At 40.3% G+C, this 15475-nt stretch overlaps 1 protein-coding gene across 3 annotated transcripts in view; it reads right to left on the bottom strand.

The window, feature by feature from the left end:
* Positions 1-15475, bottom strand: part of AFF3 (ALF transcription elongation factor 3) — a 328608-nt gene that overhangs the window by 174557 nt on the left and 138576 nt on the right. For all 3 annotated transcript variants that reach the window (XM_054087687.1, XM_054087694.1, XM_054087700.1), the window contains exon 4: positions 2935-2979. In XM_054087687.1, the coding sequence (XP_053943662.1) occupies positions 2935-2979 (45 nt within the window). The remainder of the gene's footprint in view (positions 1-2934; positions 2980-15475) is intronic.

Here is a 15475-nt window from a genome sequence, read left to right as displayed (position 1 = left end):
CAAAAGAGAGGGAAAACAGTATGCAGTGTTCCTTAAAAAGATAAATTTTAATCATTTCCTTTGTTTTGCTGATGCTCTTACAATACAGTAGCCCTTTCTATCATAAATACATTTCAGTACACCAGCAAAGTTCCATCCTTTCTGAAAGGAATACACGGATTGCAGCTTTTGTGCTTTTTCATTCTTCTGCCTCATGGCAGCTGTACAGGAACTGCACAAATTCTGACCGGAAAGAAGTTAAACTTTGGCTTTACTATGTGAATAGCACCTCCAATAAAATCATGGAAATGAGATTCCTTATAAATAGTCTGATTCAGAAAAACAGAAAAATCTGTGTTAAGAAAGAATGGATCTGTTCAGCACAAAAAGAAGGCATCAAGAGGGCTGGAGAAGTCTATAAACCAGTAATTTACAAAGTGAGTACCAATGGCACATTTTTACTTTTGCTGCCTTCACTAATTATCAGTAACAGCAACCACTGGTAATATGGATTTGAATGGTAATAGTACCTAAGCACTGCTTTTGTACTATACAACGGCTCCTGACACAGAAAGTTCATTTTTCAGGACAAAAGAGAGCAGATAGATACCTCTGGCCTGACCAGCCACTACAAGGGAAAGGCGGGACAACAATGTTCAAGCATGAGAAACGGTGGTATAGCCCTGACCTCTCTTTTTTCCCACAATCCTGGTGAAAAAGGAGGTTCCTAAGAGATGGTCTGAAGGTAGGTAGGGAGCTAAAAAGTGTTCAAGCCTGTTTCCAGATATGATGGGAAGCCTGGGAGAAACTAATTGCCTTAAAACTTAGCAACGGAGTGACAAAAGCTGGCATCACCAGGTAAGCTAAAGTGGGAGCTAATATGTCAGCAAAGACTGGCAGACTTGAGGTCTTAAAATCAGAGACAAATATCTCTACTTGGTATGATAGAGAAGGAGATGACAGTGGTAATATGTAAAGACAAATGTCTTTGGGCAAGATGTCAAGCTAGGAAAATGATCTGCACAGCAACATGAGTGGAGGTGGGTAACATTGCATTTGTCAAAACCAAGGAAAGGATGTTGCAGCAATCAAGGTGCGTAACGAGAATTTGGACCAGAGACTTAGTCCTTTGTGAATATAGAGCCTCAGCTAGAAATGCTCTAAAGTAACAGTCTGCAAGATTTATGTGTAGTCTTAGACACAGAGGCAGAAGGGAAGTTCCGAATAGAAAGTGATACCCAGGCTGCAGACCCAGAGCATGGACAGATTAGAAATGTTACCCATGATGATTGAGTATTCACGTGAGGACAAAAGCTCATGTATGAAAATGGTGCATTATTTTAGCCATGCTAAATTTCAGCAGATACCAAGACAAAAAATATGAAGTGTGGCTTTTGAGCTGTGGGTTGTTTTATTCAGATTTGGAAGAATTTGTGAATAAATCCTCACAAACAAAAGTGTCCTACCCATCCAAGGATGTCTTGAATGCTTAATCATGAAGCCTTGCAAAAATGCTTCTTGAGGAATGTTCCCAAGGGAAAAGAGAAAGCAGCAGCTGTGTTCATCAGTTTGAAGATGCACCTTACCATCACCAGTCATACAATGCATTTTTCTTCTCAGCTGGGATCTCTTACATATCCATGTTCCTTGGTGTGGAAGGAACCATGTCCCTTCTACATTTTTTGGCTAATTGCACAAACCTAATTGCACAACCTAAGGAGGACGATGAGCTTCTTTGACTGTTAATTTTAAAAGCCTGGCATAAAAAAAGTGTGAAAAGAGCCTCACATCACGTCACATCATATACTTAGTTCATTGTGAGAAATGTAAAAAGGTCTCATGAATTATACTATCTGCTACTAATGCGTGACAAAACAGCAGGGACCGAGGCTAAGGCTTGTTGAATATGTGGTTCACTCCTACGAAAGACTACTTTGTAAACGTTAGCTAAATAAAAGCTCTGCCAGTGAAGTCATAAGCAATCCATCATCATCACCCTTCGATAAACTCTTTGTTCAGCTTAAGAATTAAAAGCTGTATTTAACATATTCAGGGAGAATGGAGAAATGCCTTTAGAAACAACAGGCTTAATGCACTACTAAGCTCTAAACCAAATATTTATAGCCCTGTAGTTTATAAACAATCTGATATATTTTGGTAGTGGATATCCAACAGGTGGAAGTGCACACAGTAATAGAGAGGTTTTACCATTACATCTACCTTTTCTGGTGTTTCACTAACTATTACATCAGATTTATAAGCATTGTGAACTATTGAATTATCAGTTTAGAAAAAGAACTGAAAAAAACATGAGTTAAAATATATGGAAATGTTTCATTGTTTATAAATTTGTCTGCCTCAGAAAATAATCAATATCAAAGTTGATTCAAGCCAAGATCTGTCTGGATGTGTTTTAATTTGTTCCATGAAAATAAACTAGAAATTGCTAAGATAAAAGAAATAATAATGAAATATGGGAATAACTATGCATTTTACACATTGTCATTATATAATGGACATAATGGACATAATGACATTACATAATGGATTCTAATTAAATCCAGGTGGAAAATGACCTTCCGAGACCTCCCTTCAAAATTAAGATTTTTGACAGTCATGATTAATGGAAACATGCACTTTGCATGGTTTGTAAACCTGAAACATCATTGTACATTTCAGTTTATAATTTATCCCATTATCTGCTTCTGCATGCATGAAGGTCAGCTGTACTGGCACAAAGCAGCAATAAAAACCAGAGGCTCAGGAAGGCTGTTTTCACAGATTTTTCAATTATTTTTCATGAAGAAATATTTTTGCCTATTTTTTCTTTAGAACGATGATGATATAAAAGAGTAATATTTTTAACAGCAGTAATTGCAATATTCTTGTTATTTTCTCATCTTTTTAGAGTAAACAAAATGGCAGTGGAAGAAAATTTTTTTTAAGCATTCCTACCCGCAATATTTCTTCAATGCAGCTGTTATCTCCTGTTCCACTGTCCTGTAAACAAAATGAGAAAAAAGTTTGTTTGTGTTTTAAAAAGAAATAACAAATAGCAGATTTGACGACATGGTTGTCACATGAAATATATTCCAATCTCTACTATAGTTTCAAAATGAGGCCAAGTCTTTCCAGCATTTGAAAAGTTGCATTGCTTAGAATTCTCAAATTAGTCCCCATAAGCACTACAGAAAGATATAAGATTTGTAGTGTTTACATATAATTGCAACATATTTGTACAAATTCATAGGATTTAGTTCACACCACTTTTGGGTGAGGTTCCTGCTGTTTGGGATATACTGCATATGAGTAAGCGTAAGCAAAACTGCTATTGCATGCACATAGATCAAATATATTCATTTATTTATATTAAATAAACAATATCTGCATCTTTTGTGCAGGAAAGATTCTGCAGTGACACTGCCTGTGTGAAGTCTGACAATGGATAGTGTAGAGGCAGCTGTGATGCTGACAGGAGAGCTGCAGAGACTGCAACACACGCAGCAGTACTGAGCACGGCTCGGCAGCACAGCAGTCCTGAGAAGGCTACAATTTCCTAAAATGCCGAACCTAAACCCACATGTACATTGTGGGACTAAGGTCACAGAGGAATTCAGCTCTCCTCAATGCCATTGGCTTCCTCCAGAGCCAATCTGGAGAGGGGAAATTTGGCAGTAAAACTACCCCCTTTTAGGAACCACTCAACCAATGTCTCACCTACACGCTCAGCTTGGTTGTTCGTTGGGACCCAAACTTCTGCCATCAAAGATGAGGCTGTATGAGGCACCAGTCTGCCATACTTATGCCCTTCTGTCCTGCCTGCCCAGGCCCACAATTCCCTTGCACTGCCCGGCATGACCATGAAGAGAAGGCACACCATGGATGGAGGTACTGATGCTGAGGGTGTGGCCAACTCCTGCAGCTCTCTGTAAGATACAGGTGGCTGCTGCATCACGCAAATTTTCTGGAGATTTACTTCACCACACTAAATTGCCTGAAAATTCCCCGAAAATTCCCCGAAGAAAAGTTTTCTTCTTTTTACAGAACAGAACTAACTGAGGAGGTAGGAGACTGGAGCTTGAGGTCTTCCCACAGAAACAAAACCAATACGATCAATTACTGTCCCCAAAGAGAAAGTAGGGAGCTGAGCTTGGTTATTGCCTCTCATTATCAAAAGACACCTGGAGGGTCTCAGTTTTCAGGTGCTCACCTAGAGAAATATCAAAGCAATTTGATTTTCCAAAGTGCTGAGCTCTTTACACCTGAAAATCAGACTTCTCTACCACATCTGCACTTGGGCACCGAAAACATCACAAGACACTTTCAAAAGTAGATACCTCTGTGCCCACCAGGCTCAAATGATACAATTAGCTAGTTCAGGCAAGTCCTCCTCCTGGACACTGTCACCACCACTGCCTAGCCTGAGCTGAGTCACTGTGGAGGTCTGGATCTGCAGCCACTTGTAGCCTAACAGCTGTAACCAAGTCCAAAAGTACAACAGCCATGCATATGCAAGAGTAAAATTTCTGTTTCATCATTTTTTGTGGCTGTTATTTCATAGAAAGTCATAAGTACTTTATTGTCAGCACTCCTACTAAATCTTTGCTGAATACGTCCCTTGATTGCTAAGCAAATGAATTGCATTAACTCTTTTCGGAGCAACACAGTCCACCAGTTTCATAGTCACTAGGCGTTACACCACTGATTTCAAAGCAAAAGCAACTGAGCATGCTGTAAAATCCGCCTTTGGAGAATTACTCATATCTGATGTAGTGACGTTGAAGAGAAGCTGCAGCCCTGTGCAGATAACCCTGTTCTGATCTCAGCCTGGTCCCTGAGGAGCTACACAGCGCCGTGTGTGACCTTCCTGCTGCTGGAGCAGGAGTGCAAGTGCAATAGTTCACATTGCCAACAAAGCTAAGAAGACAGACAGAAACACCACAATAATCGCCGGATATTTAAGAATTTAAAAATTCATAGTAGCTAACTTTTCTCTCTTTTCTCTGGGTTGCCCTCCATCTTCTCCTTTTCCTTCCCCAAACCCTCGTCTATGTCTTGTTATCCCATTAACAACAGCAGAGTGTGTAAAGTCCTCATCATAAAAGCTTTGTTTACAGAGCAATGAGTTCACTGCCTGACCTCAAGTTTGCTATTCTAGTCTATTGTCATCTTAAAGAAGGAGGGATGAAATGACCTATCATCTCATGCTGTGTACAATATATTGAACATACAGTAAAATGGTGCCTTTTATTTTTGTGTAAAGGCAAAACTACTGAAGATAAATTTGGTGATAGGCTATTTCAGAGTAGGTTTAGAAACAAGTTTCCATTTCAAAATCAAATATGCCTCCTGGAAGTGTAATGAAGTAAGTCTGCAAATACTCGTCAGCAAGAAATTATACTTTCCACTACCACAGAGCTAAAACTTTAGCTGTTCTCCCTAGCACATGATATCTCTGGGCAGGGAGTGAAAAAACTTTTCAAATCTCTCTCTCAATATCATTACACTGCCTTTCAAAAGGCAAGAGAAAAAGGCAGGAAACACAAAATAAAAGACAAGGCCAAAACCAATATTTGGAAAAAAACCCCCTCAATTTCTATACTATCTTCTTTGTTCTTTGTCTTTTGAATGCCAAATATAAATGTCTTAATTTATGTTTGCTTTGAATACTTAAAAGGATCTTATATTACTCTTGATACCAAACTTTCTATGATAAGTGTGGAGAAGTTAAAGACACCATGCTCTGAAGACAGCAAGCTTCAATTTCACATGGCCTGGGAGCATATTTTCTTTTTTTATTCATGATATCCTATAATACAATGTTATTGTGGGACCTAAGGTACGTCTAAAAAGTGTCCATAGGTTTTGTCTGGATTTTCCCTTCTTATTCTAAAAGCTTCCTTCTTTGGAACATCTCTACTGATATTACAGAGGAACTCTCACTGCCCATGAATCTGGCAACCTGAATTTAACTTCATAGCCATATTTTAATTAAAAAAAAAAATGGTGGTGAATGTTTCTTGAGATCTGAATTAAAAGACAAGATTGTATTACCTGCAGGCAGCAAACAGCACAGAGCACTCCACATGTTATTTGCATCAGTGGACTTGCCTGATCCAAATAATACTGTGTTGGTCCTGGCTGAGTGACACAGCACCTGCGTAAGGCTAATGTTGGATATGCCAGCAATCTGTGCAACGCAGTCCCTTCACCCTCTTGATAGCCTGCATGCCACAGTACACTTGTGCAATAAATGTTTTAATTACTTGGAAAAAAAAAATCATATAAAGGTTTTGAGGCTGCTGTTCCCAACTAAGCAGATGAGCTGCCACTGTGTGTTTATCCTGACATTGATGAACCCAGCTCATTTGCCTTCCTTTGCATTTTGTGATCTGTCATAACAAACTCACTGAACCTCCAATGAACCATCAGCGAAATACTGGCAAAGGGAGCTGTCAGGAGAAGTGGGCTCCAGACTCCCCTCTCCAATGCTGTGCCCATTACCTTTGTTCCTCAGTCAGCACAGCCTGAAGAACAACAAGCAACTTTGCGCACGTGCAGCTGGTGCACAGTCTGGCAGGAGAATGCAAGGAGCTGCCACCAAGGATAACAGCAGTGGCTGCTGAAGAAATAGCTGGGAGCATTGCACCACTGATAACACAAGCAGCTAATTACCATGCAAAGCACAGAGAACGGTAAGAAGCAAGGCTGACTACATAGAATTCTTGAGAAACGAGATGTCATTTCAAAAAAAAAAGCTACATCTGTACAAATTTTATTTCAGAGCATTACCTTATTTTTTCTTCCCTTACCAAGAGCTTTAACATAAAGATATATAAAGAAACCTCTCTGGAAGGAATTGCCAATCTGTGATACTTGTCCCTCCTTTGAATTCTTTGTGTTAAAGAAAGAAAAATCTTCTGCAAGTATCTATTTCCATTTTAGTCTAAGAGATTTTCATGGTGGGAGCTTTTGGTGCCGGTATTATTTGGTCCGTGCTAAGTGTTTTTACGAGGTGTCCAGAAGTTATTGGATTTTGTCTCCACTATAAATTAGGCATGATTAAGATCTCCAGAAGTACATACGCTGAGGAACACACACAGCTTCTTCCACCCAGCAGGAGCCAGGTTAACTGTGTCAGCACTTGAACACTGGTCATCTGCAACCAGCAGCATGGAAGTGGCTGTTACACATCCACCCTTTGGTTGCCACCTCTGCCTCCAAGGCAGCTCTCACCCCGTCTGCACAAGCACTGAATGGCACCACCTAAAATGGGGCAGCAGGATTTCCACTGGAGCCTAAAGTGAAGCTTCAGGCAGTAAACACTGGCAGATAATAACCTAAATCCACGATTAGAAAAAACGGGGAAAAGGCCCACATTGACAGAACTTGAACTGAAAGCATATTACAAATGCTTCTTTGCCAGGCAAAACCAAGAAAGTATGGAGATACATATGTCTGCAGGTACATATATATATAACTTTATATAATCCATTTGCTAGAAAGGAACTTCCAGGATGAAAAACATAAGAAAAGTTCTTATCTTTTTACTTACTCATATGCACAGCCTTTGCCTATTGGGTTGTGGAGAACTGTTGCCCTCAACTTTCCCTTTGATCATTTCTCTGAAGAGATCTTAACACCTTCAAGTCGTGGAGTAAAATGTGGAAATTTAACAGGGAGATGTGCCTGAGATGAGAGAGGTGACCTCTGGGGTTTCTGTGGAAATACAGCCAGGCTGTGTAAAGCAATTTTTTGGGAGAGGTCATTTGCAGGGGCCCAGGAAGGGTTTTTAGACATCCAGGGCTTACCTTGCTGTCAATTTCCTTACATCCACTACATCCTCCAAAAGGGTTTTTATGAGATGGTTGTGCTGAACTCACACTGCTCTGGAGAGAAAAGCCTGGACTTTGGACGTCAGGAAAGGTGGGTTAGTTAAGCTTCAACCTAGTTAAAACTCATTTTTCCCCCCCTCAGGAAATGCCTAGTTTTTGGAATGTATGTTCATTCTAAACTGGGAGAGAGAAAGTGGTTACATGTAGATTTTATCCTGTTGATTATGTTCCCATTAGGAATCTAACAGTGTGACATTGTTGTCTTCAAAATGAAATTTTAAGAAGATTTGATCAAATCAAAACACTTTAGTGTCAAATTTTAAGAAATAAAATCTATAGTTGCAGAATAAGATATAGCTTAAATCTAGAAGTCATTAACACAAAATATTGAAATCTTTCTCTCTGACTCCAGATTTGGTAATTGTCTACTTTAAGAAAATATTTTCTTCAAACAAGAATGAAAATAGTTTTGGTCAAAATCAACATAGCTATAGACATTTTCAGCTTTGACAAACTGGAACATCCATAAATCACTTAGTAGGAAAACCCTTTGACAAGAACAGAATTACAACCAATATTTCTCTGACTAACGAGAATTGCTTTTCCATCTTGATGGGTGACATGAGACCTACCAGCCATACTTCCATTTACTTTAACAGGGTCGGACATCAAGGAGCTATGGCATACTGTAGTTCCTCTCATTTCACCAATGGGTGTTAGTAATGCCCCTCACTTCACAGTCCTTAAACAGAGAAGACTCCTTGTCTTTCCCCAAGGATGCAAGCAAGGCTGAACTGGTTATGCCAAGGAAAACAGGGTTATGCCAAGGAAAAAAAGAAATTAAAAGACTCTGAGGAAGCTGTTGTTCCTGATATTTGAAAGCTTTGCTTTGCACTTGTGCTGTTCCTTACTACTAATTTGGAGCACCAATGGCCACAGTCTGTTGATAGAGTAGTTTTCTCCTGTGCTCTGTGCTACTGCGAGCAGCAACCTTTTCTCTTTACTGTAAGGAATTGCTGCTGCTTCCTTAGGCACAGAGATGTACAGGAGGGATATGGGGATGAACAGCTGAGTTCTCCTCAAGCTCTGTGTCAGAAAGTGTTGTGCTAATTAAAGTCATTAAATCCATCTAATTTACAGTGACTGTTAATAAACTGTTACACTTAATAAGCCCTTTCTCTTTTGAAATGGAGCCTTCATATTTATTATGGGGATTATTTTTCCTACCATGGGATCTTGCAACATTGTTCTTGATTCAAAAGGGAAGGGGAGAAAGGTTAACAAACATTGTACTGCAATAAAAAAAAAAAAAAAAAAAAGACAAGCAATGAAAGCCACTTTGCATTGCTTTAATGAAAGTATCTAGCTATACTAATTTGGAGTCTCAGTGCAACTGGAATATCACAATGCTCTCATCGTGTACCAGGAACAGGGAGATGTTCTGGCAAAGGAAGAAGATGAATCAAAAATATTTGTAGATAAACACCAAATGATCCAATAGACTTGTCATTCATACTAGAAAAGAGATCCTAATCAGACAACAGGACATTTTGCTCTTGATGAACAATACTCACTCAGAATAACCCGCTCAGCACCTCCCCCACAATCAAAGCAGGATAGCAGCTTTTGGAGAGCACAGCCTCCAAGAAAGAAGACTGCAGAGGAGTTTATATCCAGGCTATTGCCAGCCTTAGGCTGTGCTGGCCCTATATGCAGACCTGAGTGTGAGATAGACCCTTGCCTTTGAGATTAAGACTGACGTCTAGTTCAAGATGGATTTACTATGGATATATAAGAAAAAGCATTCACTGTATTGTTAGGGGTTTTTTTTAAATAGCAGGGAGACAAGGTTAGAGCATAACTCCTCCAGTGCATGCCCATGGCCTGCCCCAGAGCTTGAAGCACCTCCTGCCTGTGTAGTGCCTGACCTGAACTATATATGGAAAGCCTGGGGTCAGAAAATGACGTGATGCTGAAAGACTGCAGTCTGGATGACTGCTGGGATCTTCACTAGAGCTTACGAACCTTCAGCCTAGTTCAGAGATGATGGGTCCAGCCATATGTTTGGAGGTTGTCTTCAAACTCATGAGACGGTCTGAGTCCAAGTCCCAGTGTCGACATCACAAAAAAAGCAAGAGAATTAAAGGCCAAGAACCCTTCTGAAACTTCAACACCCCTAACGGTGATCAAACAATCAATGATTGGAGCTGCACTGGTAACATTTCATCTAATAAAAGATGCTTTAAAGTCTCAAATGAAACCTACTGGCAGATTGCTGGAGCAATTTTACAGGTTTTTACATTATATTCATAAAAATAAAAAACCAAACGCACCAGAATTACACCGTGACCCAGAACAATAAAAGGGAGCTGTAATGGAGAAGAACTGCATTGTTCTATTAATAAAATATAAAGGTTTTATTGTTATTGGGAAAGATTGATCATATCAAATCAATACCATGTCACAGTACATTAGTGTTTTTCTTCACTAATGAAAAAATAGGGTCTGATGTGATTACACTCTCTTGCTATCCATTTGAAAAATGCAATGGGATGGTAATAATGAAGATTGTAACTTTAAGTTTTACACTCCTTGCTACATTCCCAGTTCTGGGAGATGCTGAATACATGACCTCAGCTTTCCCTGAAGTCAACAGGAGCTGAAAGTAACTAGCATTCACCAAAATGCTGTCAACAACACCCTGAATGAACTCCACAGCCCCTATTACCACAGGAAAAGTGGAAAAAGACAGTGGGGCCCTCTGGAAAAACCTGCAGTGTACTACATTTTCTACAGCACTGTATGCATGCTCTGAATGTATTAAGTGACTGATTGCTTAACCCAGTGGCCTATTTACTGGAACAGGCTGCCCAGGGAGATGGTTGAGTCACCTTCCCTGGAGGTGTTTAAAGGACGGGTGGATAAGGTGCTGAGGGGCATGGTTTAGGGAGTGTTAGGAATGGTTGGACTCGATGATCCAGTGGGTCCTTTCCAACCTAGTCATTCTATGATTCTATGAATCTATGATTTGTTGGAAAGTCTGCATTAGTGGAGACCAGAACCTTTTGGTTTTGCAGCAGGAAAGGCTTTTTAGCCAAGATATGGGCTTCTATCCTCAGCTCACGCAGTTCTTCAGCAGCCGACCCGTGGATCCTACCCTGGGAGCAATAGCGATCAACTTGTCTCCCCATTAGATGTCTGTCCTCCCTGCTACACAGATGGCCAATTAGTATCAAATGGAATGTGGATTTTTTAGTGATGTGGACACCTGTCCACTAGGACTTGTACTGAGGCCAGCTGATTGTATTTAATGTGTGGTCTATGTTGGTTTGGGGAGAATATATAACATCTGTGAAGGAGCAACAGTTGGAAAAACACGTATGGAATTGTTCATCTTTTTGTGACATTTTAATATGAATATGCCATCATCTAGTATAATAGTCAATAAATTAAATGTATTATTTTGCCAAGAGATCTTTAAAAAACGTTAATTAACAATAAATCAATAAAAATTAATCAACATGAAAATCAATTACATCCCTGTTTACATTATTTAACTCCAAACATTTCTGGTTTGTGTGTTTGCAATTAGCAAGCTATAAAAGATGCCATAAATAGGCACATAATGAGAGGAACTGTTTATAAATGATAATTGGTATTCATTCCCACTGAGCTAAAGGTTATGTGATTACAAACTATTGCACAGAAAGGGTTAAACCTCTTACAGACAGAAGGTCTTACAGTACACAACTCTGTAGAAATCCCTCCCACAAAAGGCCCAGATGGAAGAAAGCCTCTGTACATGACTGTTTGATGGAAGGAGTGACATCTATCAGGTGTTCCTTGGAGGCTTTTTACGCCCATTTAAAAACAGCTCCTGGAGAAAAAATCTACCCTTTGGGTAGTGGTGGATGGAATAAGAAATGGAGCTTGGAATGCAGAATTCAATATTGACAAAACATCACCATCTGAATAGCATCTCTACCAAGTACAAATAAAGATATTAACATTGAAATGCTATTAAAAATATCGGTGACCATCCTGTTAAAAATGCTGAGAATAGGATAAAGGAAACAAGGGTGATTTCTGTCATAATGGGTAACAAAGATGTTGCTCTACACAATACCTCACTCAAAGACTAGGGTCAAAGACTGTCTGACTTCCACAGAGCGCTAGAAGAGGATTTCACAATCTTCATGTGGCAGCTGAGAGCTGAAAACACTAAGCAGCAGCCTACATCTCCAGAAGGTAACACCAGACATTTCTCATGATAGGCTGCTACACAGAGCTGAAAAAAACCCATTTCCTAGGGAGAAACAACCTCTCATGAATCCCTATTGCTAAAAATCACCTTCTCAATTTTAGACACTGAGATCTTATCTAGACTTAACAGGTAAAAAACCCTATAATCTGAGGGCCAGAGTAACATTTGGTTTTGTACTAAAGCCTTTTGCTAGTCCAAGGATGTCACCAATATTTGACAGTTTTGGCTTTGACAGTGTTTCCTCTCCAGTAAAATACAGCTCACTCTTTCACTGTAACCGCTTTTGTGAGAGCATCAATCATCAGGAACCCTTGATGGAGTACGGCTGAAGCACGAGCAGACCAATGAGCATCTAGCAATAAAGCCGGCAGAGTAAAACAAACTATCTGCAAATCCAGAGAGAAACCACTTTTCCTACCTTGTCTAGGCACAGCTGATGCATATTTCTTTTTTTTTTTTTTCTGAATTGTGAATTAATTTTAGCCTGAAACATTTATGTTGCACTGCTTTCCTTTTGCAAAAATTACAATTGCTTCATGGAAAATACAGATGAGTGTAAAGACCAACTTCACTATTTTGTCTGTCTTAAACATTTATATTATCTGAAGGCCTCGTCTGTGGCACCTGGTTCAACAGGAAGAGAGGTGCAGCAGTAAGCACCGCTTCCCCGTATCCCTCACCTGGCTGAGCTCACCGTCCTGAGCCAGCTGCTACGAGGGAGGAGGAGCAGCAGTGTGTGCTGCCCACTCCCTACTCCTCACACCCACCTGATTGCCCTGGATGGACCCTCCTGAAGGAATGTCTGCACACACTTGACGAGACCACCCCTAATGTGCTGAAGGGGCACGGATTGGCCTTATAAAAGAACCTGCAAGAAGCCATGCAGTACGCGTGTCCATCATTCCAATCTGACCAGCCTGCACCACGCTGCCTGAAAGAAGCTGCTGCTGAAATGACCATGTGTTCCTGAGGAATTGCTGGCTACCCATTGATGTGGTGACTCTTTTTCCCTTCTCTCTTTCTCTCTTTCTCTTTCTCTTTCTCTTTCTCTTTCTCTTTCTCTTTCTCTTTCTCTTTCTCTTTCTCTTTCTCTTTCTCTTTCTTCCCCTTCCCCTTCCCCTTCCCCTTCCCCTTCCCCTTCCCCTTTCCCTTCCCCTTTCCCTTCTCCTTCCCCTTTCCCTTCTCCTTCCCCTTTCCCTTCTCCTTCTCCCCTTTCCCTCTTTTCCCCTTCCCCCCTCTTTTCCCCTTTCCCTTCTCCTTTTCCCTTTCCCTTTCCCTCTCCATTTCCCTTCCCCTTTCCCTCTCCATTTCCCTTTCCCTTTCTCTCTTTCTCTTTCTCTTTCTCCCTCAGCACTTTCATTTATATTACATCGTTTTCTTGACTGGCATCAGTGTGACAGATCAAATCCGAGTGATCTTGGCTGTGTTCAGGGATCACATCGTAATCTGACCAGATTGAAATTTCTTTTCTGCAACTTCAGGAAGCTGCAGCCCCATATCCTGGCTGTGCACATGAGTATTTTGGTCTGCTTATTTTGGTTGAAGCCAGAATAAATTTTGCTTTTTATTTCACCCTGAGAGTGACCCTGTCAGCCTCCGGATCGTCACACAGATAAATGAACCACCTTCTTTGACTGTGCAGGTCGAGAGAAGGTCCAAACACAAGTGTGTGGCTCATGGGTGTCGGGCATGACAATTTGCTCTGGGAGGTGTTTTTTTTTTTCTAAAAAAGTCTATTATGTGTAAGGAACAGAGCATCATATGCATTGGTTTGAGAATGACTGCTTAGTCTCATTGCTAAGACTGCCAAAACATATTCTAGTCATGGCAATTATGACTTGGGCACCTATTTGCCCAGGAGGGATATAATTTGCTACTGGATATGCAAAGGTTGAACAACGAAGATGAACAATTGTATGCATCTGCATCTTTACATCAATCCCTTGATGCCTCTGGTCTGCTCGGGTGGATTCTCTTAAAATCCACATAGAAGTTGATAAATAGCACAATTCTCCAAGCTGCAGTGAAAATCTCAGCAGAGTTTTATTGTGTTCTCAGTATTGCCCTGAAAGTCAAAAGAAAAATCCAGCCATGCTGTGGTCACTGACAGACAGATGAAACACAAAGCTACTGAAAATAGTACTCTTTAAAGGTTTTGCAGAGTTAATAGGACACATAGAATTGAAAATAAAATGTCAGTGTCACAATATCTTAGGGGTCAAACATGTAAATTCCTTCCAGGTAAGAATGTACATGACACCATGTATATATTAAGGTATACATACATATATATATGTATAGGTAGGTAGTTATGTATGTATGCACCATACAAAACTCATCTGCAAAAGTTTCCTCCCAATGCCCAAACCAATCAACTGCCAAATCTTATCAACTATAGCCTTAATATGGGAATCAATAAATTCAGAAAATATATAAAGTTGCAGAGTAGACAAATACCTTCCTTATTTTTCCTATTTTTTCTTTCCCAAATCCCACTGAAAGATTTATTTTTCCATCAATTCATCATAGGCCCATATCAGTACTCTGAAAACCTTTGACCAGCTAGGCAGGGACCAGGTACTGCTATGCCACCTTGCAGAGCACTTATCCCCAGAAGTCAGGACACCTCCACACCTGTAAAACTATCTGCCCCAAGGAATGGCAGCTGCCCAGCACTTGTCCTTGCTTTCCTGTGGGCTCTGTTCCAGCACACTACTGTGTGGGCAATCACAAGATCAGAAGCAGGAGAATAAATAATGTCCTAGGTTTGGGGAAGGTTCTAGGTAGCTCCCAAGTAGTCATATGATACTAGTTAATGTATTTTGATGCAGGTCACACTGGTCCTTCAGGCTTGGAGGACAAAAGAATGGCTTAAAATTATCTTAGTCCACTCTCTTCAGGCTTTCGCTTTTTTTTCCATATATTCTCAGGTTATCCCCCTTTAAAGGAGATATTGCATCTGAAAGTCACAATGCTTTCTGATTTTCTCTTTGCCTGCTGCTGTTACAAGTAACAGTGAAATACAGAAAGAAAGCAGAAAGAAAAATTGGTCTCAGCTTTTCCAGGTTTTGTGTCTTTGAAAGAGTTTGCTTGTCTTTCCAGTAGAGTAGATATTTGCCAGTTTCCAGCTGTTTTCATTGAGCTCTCTTACACAGGTAGAGGCTAATGGAGCACCACTTATAAAACCCAGAAATACGTAGCTCTACAAACCACCACTATTGGCCATGTTACTTAGGGACAGTAACTGCTTTTCACTGTCACATTAACGGTTTTCTTTTTAATACAAAAAATGACCAATAAGTCACTTCATAACAGTGCAGTGTCACAGGGGTGTGACTGGTGTACAGTCTGCAAAGCTCTGGCTGGCATCTACAGAGAACTGACCTCCCAACAGCCT

This window comes from Cuculus canorus, chromosome 1 (assembly GCF_017976375.1).
Source record: "Cuculus canorus isolate bCucCan1 chromosome 1, bCucCan1.pri, whole genome shotgun sequence".
In the NCBI taxonomy this organism is placed as follows: Eukaryota; Metazoa; Chordata; class Aves; order Cuculiformes; family Cuculidae; genus Cuculus; species Cuculus canorus.
Note: the sequence above shows the minus strand (reverse complement) of the source record. Positions and strands in the feature narration are given on the sequence as shown.